Consider the following 13,781-nt stretch of genomic DNA (forward strand, 5'->3'; position numbering starts at 1 on the left):
AAGAAAATTCGTGTGACATTGTTTTTATTATTATTCAGTGACAGGAGAGTGAGGTAAAGGTGTCTCTGCGGCTACTTGCTCTATTGGCGCTGTATCTTCTTTTTTCTTGCTTGGTATTCTGTGTAATAATCCATAACCTACGTCACATCCCAACGAACCATCGCCTCCCCATTGATGATTAGGTATAATGATACACTAAAGAACAATAAATATATTTTATAAAGCTATCATTCATAACTTTACTTCTCTGCAACTATCCCATTCTGAATTGTACAAGTAAAGTCTTAAAGGTTTACCAAGATGTTCTTCAACAAGAGTATAGAAATCGTCTTCTTCTCTTAATGTCATATGTGGACTACCAATAATGTAATCCGTATGTGGCATGATGCCCGCCATTTCAGCGGGTGAGTTAGGTAACACATCTAATACGTGCCAAACATTTTCACCAGCACGTTCAAATGAGCAAAATCGAATAGAACAACCTATGCCTTATTTGTTAGTCTTCTCGCACCTGTTTATCACTGACTGGTTTACCAATCAAACTTTTTTCGTTAGGATCAGAGGGGTGCCAATTCTTATGAGGTGTCAAGTTTATTTCTACATGAAAACAGTTTTAATACTGTTCCTTAATATGGCTTGTCACTTTTTGTTTACCTCGAAAACTTTGTTCTTTACTGGAATAGATGCCTATTGGAATGGGTTTATTTTCATTTTCTTGTAGTTCTTTTAATAGCGTTTGACTATCTCCATTATTCTAACATCATGCACATTATAATCACACTAAATTTATTGTAATAAACTTACAAGTGGAATGTTATTGATGCTGACAATGTAATCAAAAAACTGTTCAATGCCAGCGTGAAAGGCAGGTGAATTTTCTTTTACCTATTTGTTCGAATTAGCTAAACAATATTACTGTAGCTAGAATCATACTTTTAAAACATGAAAACCGTATTGTTCCTGCTCTGAGCTTTGTACTCCTCCCATTTTTTTTTTTTTTTTTTCGTTAAAGTGAAAAAAAGGTAGAAGTGAATAAAGAGTTTATGGAACGAAATAGTTTAGACTCAGACAAAGCAATTTGGCTTTAACGTGTTTTAATAGAATCAACTTTTAAACAATTCGTCAATCCTACTACTACTTTATTATAAATACTATGAGTAATAAATTACAAAGAGCTTTGTATTTACCTTGAAATTTGTTGGATACATAATAATTATTGACATATGCAGAAAGAGGATTTATATATAAAAAAAAGAAACTTTATTTGTTTAAGGATAACTCCAAGATATCCTGATGCAACACGCTTTGGATAAAGAAGGGGGATACTTTAGGTATCAGGGTCAAAGTAGGTGGTTTTATATTCATCTCATGAGCTAGCAACAAGCTATCATCTTCCATATCAGCAAAGTCATTCAATATACCCGAAAATTCTTTACTGTTGGGTAAAAAGTCAAATGCTTCCTGCTCTTCTTGAACACCAGAAGAGGATGAGGACATCAATTTTTGTCTTTTACGATCCAAATGTCTCTGTTTACGCTCTTTGTGGTAACGACAGAGTGCATCAATCTCTTGCTTCAATACAGGATACTGATCTTGGCTGATGCCTGCCTCTTCCACACAACGATAAAGATCAACACGTTCAGGGAGACCGTGTGCAATGACTGCAAAGATAGAGTCAACATAACACAATAGACTATCAAATAGCTTTGTTTGATCCTTGGCATGCACATTATGAACAAAGTTGTAAAACTCTTGTTCGTGTCTTTGAACAAGATCAATGAAAGGTTGAGCGGTATTGGTTGCATCTTGGACGTTCAAGTGATCAATGAGTTGAATGAGATCATCCACAAAATGTGAGATATGTCCAATCGTATCACCAATATTGGCGGCCTTGTATACCTCAGCCAGAGGTTCATAAAAGATGGCAAAGAGGTCCTTCATCAGCTCACCCGTTACTCCCTGGAAGACGAGAGCCATCAAGGTCTCTTGCTCTTGCTTTTTAGCATACAGACACCAAAGCTGATAAAGATCCAAGACGAGTTGACGGGCTTCTTTTTTGTCAGGTTGGTTGGCAAATGCTACCTTTAAAATTTGGTCAGGTCGTAAGACAGGCTCGATCGTTGGGTTTTTTAAAAGATCTAAAGTCTCAAGGATAGGATCGTTCAAGTCGAGCGCGAAACCATCTTCATGAGGTACATTGATTTTGACGGCGTTGGCAATCTTTTGACATAAGGCAGGATCATTGATCTTTGTTTCAAGTTCTTGAATATCCTTTTGCATTTCTTTTGTTTCATCATTCATATTGGCCAGGATAATTCTTTAAATGGTCTTAATACATTGAATGATATAGATGATGCATGTTTTTGGTTACCTTTGAAATAAGCTTTTCCCACCAAATGGTTGAGCCAAGAAGAGATCTAATACACCTTTGACCATAGCAAATGGGTTAGACAACTTCAACACTTGAGCAACAGCACGATAAGGCATGAGTGAATGTGTACGTTTTAAGTTGGCCACATTTTCAACTGATCGATCTGAAGTAACGAATTGCGTGTGAAGAACAAATGCGAAACTACGTAAAGAGTCAGCAGCGAGTATTTTTTTCTTTTTTTTTTTTTATTACTTAATTCTTCCCCATTCAATAGCCTTCTTCAACTCAATAGGCAATTGATCGATTGTCTCAGTCTTCTTGATGATTTCAAAGATGTCCAGCAACCCATTAGGTTGCATAATTTTTTGCTTCATCATATTCAGCAATCCATCCAATTCCACAATCTTTTTATCCACCTCTTCTCTAAACTTTTTCTGTTCCTTTTCACGGCTAGCGTCCATCTTTTCTCTTTCTGCCACATCTTTTTCTTGCTCTGCTGTGAGCTCAATAGGTTCATCTGTCAAGAACTTTCTAAAGAGATCACTGGAGGCAACGGCAGGCACAGCAGCCAATCGACGCAAAAAGGATCTGAGCAGGATTCTGTCCTTCTCTCTGTGCAAACAGACAGCTTCGCTATTGTAAGAAGGATCACGAGCCTTTGCGGGTACGGATGGAATATCCTCGGTGGGGAAGGCTAGTCGGAGACTGTCACGAAGGGTGCGGAACTGACCGTGGCGTCTGGCTACGCGTATTTTTTGATTATCGACAGTGGTTTCGATGATAAACTCTGAATGCACATGCTCACGAATCGTACGCACCTCCTTGATATCTCGTATTGTCACAATATTAACTGGTGGTCCATTCAGACCAATCCAATCCAGGTACTCCTCTTCGCTTTCCAATTTCGTCATACTCATCTCAGTCACCAGTGCTTCATCGTTATCTTGTTCAGCCAAAAGTTGGATGCTTTGTTCTTCTCCTTGAGTGGTCTTGATGATGGTCGAAAGAGCCACAACAATGAGCTTTTGAAGTTTATAAAGCAAGACTTGTCTTTGTGAATCTTGACGCATCGTGTGGGGTGCATAATTGTCTATCTTCAATGTGTCGTATTCCTTTAGAAAAGTCTCAAGTTTGGTCCAAAATTGGCGTTCATCTCCCTTTTGAAGAAAAGGGAATGGAAGGACGAAACGCTGGAGGATGAACTGAAGGAAGGGGAGCTCTTTTTGAGGAGAGTGGATAAGGGAAGCCAAGACTTGAGGTGTTTGCTTGATTTCGTCAAGTTCATGCGTGAGTTCTAAAGAAATGAGTTCTCTTTTAAAGTAGTGAAGCTCTTGTGGTGTCAGTTCCATATCCTGTCAAAATGATTATGATGAAAAAGAGAAAAAAAAAAAAAAAAAAAAAAAAAAAAAAAAAAAAAAGATACAAATATAAATAGAATCTCGGATAAACGCATGGTTTTTTTTTTTTTTTTTTTTTGAAAATGAGTTTGTATTCAGGCAAAAGATAATTTTGCGCTGACTTTAAAACAATACTTACGCTGAGCTAAAAATAAGTTTACTTTGCCAAGCAATTTATCATTCCTTGGACACAAGCTGTGGACGTCAAGTACAACTAATGGAACCATTGAAAGGCTTCTGGACAAAGGATATGCAAAGGGCAAACGAGTACTGAGAAAGATATTATAGTAGGTGGTGAAAATCCCAAGGTCTCAACGAATTGAAATATTGGCTCAAACATCAAGAGGTTTGTGCAGCACTACGGTGACTTATCCAAAAAAGGTGTAGAGAAAACTAGAACATTCACGTTAACAGTTGATATCCAGTCAATATACAAGAGTAATTGTCAAAATCAGTCGCATACGAAAACGAAGAACAAGAAGCCCAACATTTTCAACAATGGAAGGACCCAAGCATTCAGCGGATACAATGACAAACGTTTTCTCAAGAGAAACTACACAGGAATACAAAGGTACGATGTCAGTTCAGCCCGCTTACCATTTGAATGAGCTTGCCCAATTACAATGTCGGATATCCTAGCAGCTATTCAATCACTCCCCTTCTAACAAGGCTCCTGGCGTTGGCTATAGAAAAAGTGAGATGCTTCGTTCTATCCAACATCTCCTTGCACCAAACTTGCTAACATTTTTCCAATTATGCTGGAAGTGGTCTTATGCTCTCAAAAGTTGACATGTGGCTCAAGTGGTACCTATTCACAAGAAAGGCACTCCAACAGATCCTGGCAATCTTAGGCCGATCAGCCTGACCTCGATCTTTCGCAAAATCCAAAAACGCTACCTACAGAATGGCATCCAATTCCACAGCCCTTTAGTGATATAGCGCAAATCAGATTCAGAGAATGTTGTGGATCACTAGATCAAACCCTCTGTTTAGCTAAAATATGCCCAATATTACGCGCTCACCACAAAATTATACCTACTCTGACCTTCCTCGACATAAAATCTGCTTATGGCACTGTTGAACGTAATCTTGCCTGGCAATCTCTACGGTTAACAACGGCACCTCCACTACTAGCTCTCTTTCAACATCCTTTTGATCGAGTCTACCTTTAGGTTCTTTTATATAATGAGATTCCCTATCGCTTCTACCCACAAATAGGAGTCCTACAAGGATCAATACTTTTCCCACTGCTCTACTCAATCTATATCGATGACCTACCGATAAGATTTCGATTGAAGCAACCATCCGCAGATACCTCCCCAATGGAACTAGTTCCCCTTACAAATTGCTTGCTATATGCCAATGATGTAGTCCCTCTTTCTGGAAAAGCACAAATGCCAAAGCTATTAAAAATTTGTGAAGATTACAGTTTCTCATTCGACTTCCATTTGGGCCCATTTATATGCGGAGAGCTAAGTGACATGAACGACGACTTAAACTATGAGCTTTACGGACAGACTTCACTCAAACAGCATCCCTTCTCGTACCTTGGAATTCCCTTTAAACCAGATGGTTCCCTTAAATCCACAAGGAGTGATAGAACACAACGTTCGCAAGTCATTCGCTATGATGAACGTACTGACCTCTGTGGATGTCAACCCTGATGATTTCGACAGGCTTCTATTCATTAGATTCTATGCACAATAGTTCGCGCTCGACTAGAATATATATTAGCGATCAATCAGTTTACTATTTCCCAAATCAAAGCGCTCGAAGATGCTCAGATGAATGTTTACAACGAATATATGGTGGATGTAAATGTGCCTCAACCAAAGCTATTCGCCACTTATCGGGCTTGCCAACAACGAAAGAACAAATAGACGTACTCGAGGCTCAATTTCTCTTGATCTTTTACGCTACCTGAAGATGCTCTCTTAACAAAACTTATGCCGCGCATACAACACGACAGAAATCAACAATGATACAAACTGTCCAAGTCCTCACTTGGAAAAGCATACCTCCTCCAGTGGAAGAGCTTAGTATCAAGGCTATCAAGAAACAATTTCTACAACAAGATCTGGATTATCAAAAACATAAAACTTCAAAACTACTTTCTTACTGTCGACAAACAGTCTCACTTATTCCAATCCCTTGAGTGTCAATGACCTGAAAAGAACATAGCCGATGCATAAGATGGCGTCTTGGATAGCTAGCTAGTGGCAGGCCCTAGCCCTATCCCCCTCCATCCAATTCAGGCGCCGATAAAAATACATGCAACTCAATGTCTCAACATGTACAACCGGCTACAAATGCTTAGTACTATTGAAAACTCTTTGCCGTTTCTTTTAAGTCTTCAGCTCAAAGAAATCTAGAGATCCTTCCTGTATAGCTGTAATTTTGTAACTTTTGTAACAATCTGGTAGATTCATTATAGTTGCTAAGATATAGAAAAAAATTCGTCGATTGGCATACTAATAATACTGATATAGATTAGTTTGTAACTCTACTATATTGAATCAATTTAGCGAGAATAGGATTAGATTGTAACAGTTTTCACAATTATCGCGAAACTAAAAAAATCAAATTAATGCGCTATTTTTTTGAGGGAAATATTAAAATACAGTATTTTGGTTACACTTAAGAAGATTATATTTTTTTTATGTTTATTAAAACTCATCAAAGAGTATAAGGATTAAGAACGATACAAGTGTATTAAACAGTGACTTATAAAAATACAAAAGATATTAGCATAGGGAATTGTAAGCAGATAGTTTCAGTAGTTCCTTCGGAATTTGATTGACGACAATCTCATCCACGACAGGAGTCTGTTCAAAGAATTGTTGTCAGTGGGCTTTCCAAATGAATCGAATGACTGTAGCAAAAAAAATCATAGATTGTAAACTTGCCATGATAGTGTAAGGTGTAATACTTGGATAATCCAATTGTGGATAAATCCTCGAATATTGAGCTACAGTTGGGATCTTTAGGATTTGACAAGTATTTCTTGAAAACTGCGTTCCACAAGCCTTGTTTTTGAATACAAGAGCATATGCTGCTTTGTTTCCGGTAGCTTGCACAATTGGCAATAGTCGTTGTCTATCTTTGCTGGGATGATTCTATGTAAATCGGCTCGAGTGGATAATTTCTTATGAAGTCTGTACCATACATTTCTTGGAATACGGAGCATAGGGCTATTGATAAAAGCTTTCCAGCTGTTGTGACTTAAATTTATGATATGAGAGTTTGAGTTGAAGCTGAGCATTGTCTTTAGTTGATGATTCTTCAATGCTGTTATATTTATATCTTCATAGCTCATATGCTGAATGAATGGATCAAAGTTGGTATTTGATTCAGTTGGATGGTCTTCATTGTCAAATTCAAGATCATGCTGTTCAGCTGACAATAAAGATGCAAAATACGGCTTAAATATAAGGTTTCCAGTAAGGACAGCGTTTTTGATTTTTTGTAGAATATTGGGGGAGCCACAATGTTGTCCGTTTTTGAACTGTATACCATTTGAAAGGAAATCTCGTTCAAAGAAATGATATGCTTTTTGTGCTTGAAGAAACATGCTAAACTTGAATTTCTCTTGTGGATCTTCTTCGCATATGTCTTTGAAGGAAATGAGTAGACTAGTTTGTGATGATATTGTCAGGTCATTTTCGGTAGGTAAACGAGGACAGGAGTCCAAAGCACTAAACATAGGAAGTAATGGATGGAGGCCTTTCATGCTACTGTATGATCTGGAATGTTTGAATATCAAAGGGATGATGTGTGAGGGAGCATCAAAGGAAGATTGCAGAGTAAATACCAACATCTTGTACAGGAAGTCTGGTACCCTTTGACGACATTTTAACAGTAATGAATTGATATATTGAAACTGGAAAACTTTTTGTTGAGCTTCTACATTCAATAATGAAACCCCACATTTGTTTTCGGCTGTTCTAGAGCTGTCCGAGCAATCCTGGTAAGCAGATTGTGAATCACGAATTGAAACACAATAGAAGACACCTCGTTGTAAAAGCTTTTTGGGAGACTTGTAATTCGCAGAAAATGCCACAACTTGGAGAGTATCAGTGTATTAGCAATGTGTGTCCTGCCATAAACGGAAAGTTGACGCTGTGAATGAATATTAACCGTGCTTTCAAGCTTGCTGATGGTTCCTTTATAGAATATAGTTTGTTAGTCGTTGGCGAACCATATTGGGTATCCAAGTTACTTGATGTAGCCTAACGATTAAGAGCCAAACCACCTGAGACCATTATGACTGATTAGTTCTTTGAGTTCTCGATTGTTGAATGTATTTCCACCGGCTAAAGGAAATGCTACCAACTCGGAATAGTTTACTTGAGAGTTAGATGCACCATTATATACTTTTAGACTCCCTTGTAGTTCTAGGAATTCTTCCTTAGAGTTAGTAAATATGAGTATGTCGTCTGCGTAGGCTAATAACTTGACTGATCTTGGTGCTGTTAATTGCAAGTCAGAGTTGAATCTCCTAGCTTTAAGACAGTAATCATCAATGATTTCAATGTGAAGAATGGATAATAAGAATGGTTCTATTGCAAGATTGAAAAGTATAGGTGAAATCGAGTCTCCTTGACGTAATCCGCGCACTTGTTGTATACTGTCAGACAAGGATCCATTCATGTTGACGGAAATTGAATTGCCAAAGAAAAGGTCATGGATACACTTGATGAATTTATCGGGGAAACCAAACCTGTTGAGTAATTTGCACAAATATTCGGGGGTGAATACGATCGTTGGCCTTTGTTCGATCTAACGTGACCCCTAAACTTTCTGATATTGGCGTTGGTTTAGAGGCATCCTCCATAATCAACAGTCAGGCGAAGCCATGATCGCCTATAAACCTGTTATACATGAAGCCTGATTGGAAACGAGTGATCAATTTGGATGAGATACCCATAATCCAGCTATTCATGATCCTTGTAAAGACTTTGCAATCTGTATTAATCAGTGAGATTGGACGCCAGTTACTTAGGCTTGTAAAGTCACTAGTCTTGGGTAAGAGAACCAAACAAGTTTGTTGCCATGATTTTGAAAAAAGCGCCTTGTTGATAGCGTCATTGTAAACCTCTAGTACTAGAGACTTGCAGCTAGGATGACCAATTATCAGGTGTAAGATTTCATAGGGTAATCCATCCATGCCTGGGCTACTTTTATGATGAGTTCTTCTCGATCCATCTAGAATGTCATCAAACGAAATGCTGCTGATTATATGCTTAGCACCGTTTAGTAAAACCTATTTATCTATCGTGTTTAGCATCGACTCAAGATCATGATGATCAATAGGTTCTACGGAGTAAAGTGTAGAATAGAAATTAGAAGCTGCATCAAGTTTCGCTTTAATATCTAAGCATTCCAAGCCAGTTTCTGGATGGACAATCTTAGTGATATTTCGCTTGATATTTCTTGATTCGGCTGTTCTTTTGAGGTATCTGGCTGATTTCTCATTGTTTTCGATCCATCGTTTACCTGCTCTGAGAATATCTATTTCGGCTATTTTGGTTTATAACTTTGCAAGCTTATTCTCAATTTCAGGAAGCAAGATGTTCAAACAAGTTGGGTTGTCGGAGTACCGTCTGAAGATATCATTTCTTTGAATTTGGAGCTGCTTGATCCGATCATTCCTCCATTGACATCTATTTTTGCAAAAGTTTTGAGTAACCTTTTTAACCATTTTCTTGAGTAGATCCTATTTCTCTTGAAGAGAGTTACTATATTTTGATAGCTTATTGATAATGTATTGTTCTATTTGTTGCTAGTAATGTCGTGATTAATAGCAGAAAGAACCATGATTGAGAAGGTTATAACTTTTTTTAGAATTATATTTTATTTTTGGGAGGCCTTCAAAAATTATGAGAATTAACCTCTTTTTAGTTTAGAAAATACCGAGAGTTTTTTAAAAATAAGTTTTTAGACGATTTCTTGTAGTTAACATGACAACAGCAAAAATATTAACTCCAAATCAAATTATTATAGCAGCGGCGTTTTCTTTCTGTATCGAAAATAACTATTATGTCTGCAATATCTAACGCTAAATATAAACAAGGTATGTAGAAAAGCTTTAGGATTATGCAAAATACTCTTGTTAACGCGTTTTGAAGACATTTTCAACGCGATTACACATTTAAAGGGAGAGGAACAAGTATCTAGTAGCCCCGAGAAGATATTGATTGAATTAAAAGAAATAGTCGTCGAAGAATTGAGCCATTCGATAGTTGGCTCAGATTTCGACTTGAATTCTTTTAAATCTGCTTGGGTCACAAGAATAACTTTCGTGATGACTGAGCTCAATTTGGCTAATAAGGTACGTGCGATAATTTGCCATACTGCGCGTAAAATGCAACACGAGGAAGGAAATCGAACTTGTCAAATACAGACTTTGGGTGTGAGTAAATCTACCAGTAACAAGTAGTTCTTTACGCTAAACAAGCGTATGGTTTGCTGTTCAATTTCCTCTGACATCTTATAGTTATGTCTTTATGACATATTGCATATGGTTTGAATATAAACTCTTCAGTAACTAACTACGTTTTGTTACTTTATACATTAGTCTCTCTATTTAAGGGTGGCCAAAATTTTTGGAATATCCACCCTTAAACAGAACATACCTTTAAATCGAAATTCGTAGCTGTTAAAAAATTGAAATCACTTAATATGTATTGTAGCTACATTATGGACATGTTTGTACAACATGTTTCCACATAGGCCACTGTCGGTTGGTATAGATTTGGTAATTGTGTAAGGAAATTAACAAATCAAAACTTGCTTTTACACTATTTTCAGGAAAGAATGAGGTGTGAATTTATCGTGATTATGTATAAATTGTATTGTAAAATTTGTAATAATGCGACATTCCTTCCTGAAAATAGTTCAAGACTTGATGGAAGTTGCTGGAAGGATAATATACGAGTCGTAGATTCAAAATAATTTTGATGAGAATAATTATTTGATATAACAAAAGTTATTTTCTTTCTTTAAATTCTATCTATAAAAACGTAATAATAAATGCGTATGCCTTTCTGTTTCTCAAAAAATTGAGCTTTTGGATCAAATAGCTACTGGCCAGCTTAATCAAACAGAATTAGATGAATGAGCTATGAAGAAATTCAATTTATATCAGCCACTCGCCCAACAGACTATATCAAACATTCTCAAAAATGCTGAAACGTTATATAGTAATATTAATGTTGTCAAAAATGGCAAAAGTCTAAAAACAACACGCTATCTTCAACTTGATGATGAAGTAGTAAAGTTTGTTGCAGACATGAACAATAACAATCTGCCAGTCAATCGAGACTCAATCCTTCGATATGTAAGACCTATTGCTTGAGTGAAGTATAGAATCCTTGAAAATGAAATTTAATTTTCTTCTGGATGGCTCACCAAACTTTTTAAGCGAATTGGAGTAAAATACAGGCCAATGCATGGTGAAAGTGCCTCAGTAAACATTACTCCTGAAAACATTCAGAACGAATTGAAGATAGAAGAACCTCTTGGGCCATATGATCCTGCAGATATCACGGACTTTGATGAAACAGGCTTATATTACCAGCAACCACCAAGAAGAACCATATGTTCCGAGTCACTTGATAGTCTAAAAAAAGTAAAACTCGTCTAACAGTTGGATTGCTCTGTAGCTCGTATGGGACTTACGAAGGGCAACCAATTGTTATTGCACAAGACGAGAGCCCCAAATGTTTTAAACCAAGAGCTAATTTGTTATCCATGACTACAATTGGAAAAAAAAAAAAAAAAAAAAAAAAAAAACATGAAATTGAATACCATTATTCTACTAATGCTTGGATGACAACTGAAATTTTCACAGCATATGTGAAAAAGTTAAATGTTGCCTTTGGAAGACAGAATCGAAAAATTGCTCTTCTTTTCGATAACGCGTCCGTTCATAAAATAAGAATTCCGCTCAACAATATTAAATTGATATTTCTCCTAGCAAACACGACTAGCAAGCTACAGGCTCTTGATGCAGGTAGTCTATTATCTGTTGATAAAATGCTATATAAGCTGTCTTTTTGTTTTACATTTTTCTCATTAATATTTTGTATACACAGGAATTATTGGCAACTTTAAGGCATACTTCCGAGCCCAGCAGTACGACCGTGCTTTATGTCTATATATCAGTAAAAAGTTGGATAATCCGAATGTTTACAAAATAGATCAAGCTCAGGCTATGTTTTTTCTAGCTAATGCATGGCTTAAAGTAAAACCAGAAACAATAAATGTAATGCTCCCAGATCTCCCCAGGAACTTTGAAAACAAAGTTACTGATGTTAGCCAGTTGAACCTTGAAGCAGATGAAAGCGAGATGATAGTATGTTATACAACAAGTACTACTAATAATGAAGAAACGGCAGAAGGCAACATAGATGAAGCAGAAGAAAATGATAATACAGAGCAAGATGAGCAACGTGTCGATATAGTAGAGTGTAAAAAGCGGTTGAGAGAAGTCTATGAAACTATTCTCATGTACGAAGTTCCTTTGGACGATTTTGACCGTAAATTACATCGCCAAATTCGAATGCGATTGGCTGACTCTTGTGCGATCTTATTTTACAAAGTAAAAAATTTATTGTTAGAGCGCTCCAAAAAACTATCACTTATAACAAAATTTTCTATTTAGTGGTAAAAAATATTTGCGTTGCACCCTTAAATAGAATAGTGGTATAGTGGTATTTATGCTGGGGACCTATGCCGTTCTTTAGAAAATACCCTTAAATCAGACACCCTTAAATAGAGCGGCTACTATAGAATAAAAGAATCACAAAAAAAAAAGCCTGGGAAAGTATCCTCAATAGTACATCTGTACCTGCCAATATCATTGATGAAGTTAGAAGTTCTTCTGGTGCTGATTCCGCTTCAAAAATCAGCAGTTCCAGCAATAGAAGTTCTACTTCTTCACTATCATATCAAATTAAACTTTCAGTTGAAGATCGATTGGTATTAGAAGCAAATCATAGCAAGATAAATAAGAAATGGTTGTTAAAGTCAGGCGCTTGTGTAGAGGATGCTATTTACAAAAAAGCTATCGACTTTTCTTATGAGCAGTAAGTGCAATAGTAAATATTCAAGCAGTGCTTTAAAAAGCTAATTGAAATTATCTTTAAATACTGTATAAATAGTCCCATGCATTCGTACATATTGAATACAAATGATGCAGCTTGGAAGATTGCTTCTGAACCTGACGAAGTTGAAGAAATCATGGAAGCTAGTAGCGAAAATGGATTTAATAATCCACTTCCTAATGAAATGCTTGATACATTATCCAAATTGAATAAAAAGGTAAGCAAACACAACATAACTACTTCATGTTATGTGTTCATTTTTCTCATAATTTAATTAGAAAACTTTCGACGAAATGTATCAAGCATTCAAAAATGTGGAAGCAGATCGTTATGATCAACGCGCTCTCTATTGGTTAAAAGAGACCGTGCTTAACTATATTGATTTGTTCCACGATGAAAACAAAATAACTATGAACACTGAGCAAGATCTCTTGGAAGAGGTATACGGGTTCATCAGAAGAAGTAGAACGCTTTGTTCTACCAGAACTGAGACGTAAGAGAACATGACTATTTATTATCAATTAATTATGTGTTGATCACTAACATGTATCGCGTTTGTGTAGTGCTTCCGGCAGCATGGCTTCTTCCGAAGCAAAAAACGGTAGTAGAACTTTAGGAACAAATCAAGCATTAACCAGACAAGCAGCAGGAGACCATGCGGACTTAGTCTAAGACTATGTCAACAGAAGTCGCATGTGTCGAGATTGGCTTGGAAGACTTGGGTTCCAAAGGAACAAAAGAGTTGCAAGAAAAGCTTTTCAAAACGCCCAAAATGATGAAGGCATTCTGAGCTAGAATTACTATAGTAATAAAAAGAATGAAAAGTTAAAAGAGATAAATTTTGAGAAATGAAATGGCGTATTGAGCTAGTATCACAGTAACAGTAATCAAGCCAAGAAATTTCCT

At 36.7% G+C, this 13,781-nt stretch overlaps 4 protein-coding genes across 4 annotated transcripts; 1 reads left to right on the forward strand and 3 right to left on the reverse strand.

Moving 5' to 3' along the window:
• Positions 1-30: 30 nt before the first annotated feature.
• RO3G_02995 (uncharacterized protein) lies at positions 31-384 on the reverse strand (the record flags this gene model as incomplete). Its single annotated transcript, XM_067657586.1, has 2 exons — positions 31-195; positions 244-384. 2 exons carry the CDS (start codon positions 382-384, stop codon positions 31-33), a joined length of 306 nt encoding a protein of 101 aa, XP_067513687.1.
• Positions 385-1,260: 876 nt separating this feature from the next.
• On the reverse strand, positions 1,261-3,720 carry RO3G_02996 (uncharacterized protein; the record flags this gene model as incomplete). Its single annotated transcript, XM_067657587.1, has 3 exons — positions 1,261-2,317; positions 2,372-2,572; positions 2,624-3,720. 3 exons carry the CDS (start codon positions 3,718-3,720, stop codon positions 1,261-1,263), a joined length of 2,355 nt encoding a protein of 784 aa, XP_067513688.1.
• Positions 3,721-6,751: 3,031 nt separating this feature from the next.
• Positions 6,752-7,498, reverse strand: RO3G_02997 (uncharacterized protein; the record flags this gene model as incomplete). Its single annotated transcript, XM_067657588.1, has 1 exon — positions 6,752-7,498. The coding sequence occupies one exon, from the start codon at positions 7,496-7,498 to the stop codon at positions 6,752-6,754; it is 747 nt and encodes a 248-aa protein (XP_067513689.1).
• Positions 7,499-12,277: 4,779 nt separating this feature from the next.
• Positions 12,278-13,547, forward strand: RO3G_02998 (uncharacterized protein; the record flags this gene model as incomplete). Its single annotated transcript, XM_067657589.1, has 5 exons — positions 12,278-12,370; positions 12,562-12,857; positions 12,933-13,092; positions 13,154-13,368; positions 13,439-13,547. The coding sequence occupies 5 exons, from the start codon at positions 12,278-12,280 to the stop codon at positions 13,545-13,547; spliced, it is 873 nt and encodes a 290-aa protein (XP_067513690.1).
• Between the last annotated feature and the right edge of the window lie 234 nt (positions 13,548-13,781).

The sequence above is a fragment of the Rhizopus delemar genome, genomic scaffold (assembly GCF_000149305.1).
Source record: "Rhizopus delemar RA 99-880 supercont3.2 genomic scaffold, whole genome shotgun sequence".
Taxonomy (NCBI): domain Eukaryota; kingdom Fungi; phylum Mucoromycota; class Mucoromycetes; order Mucorales; family Rhizopodaceae; genus Rhizopus; species Rhizopus delemar.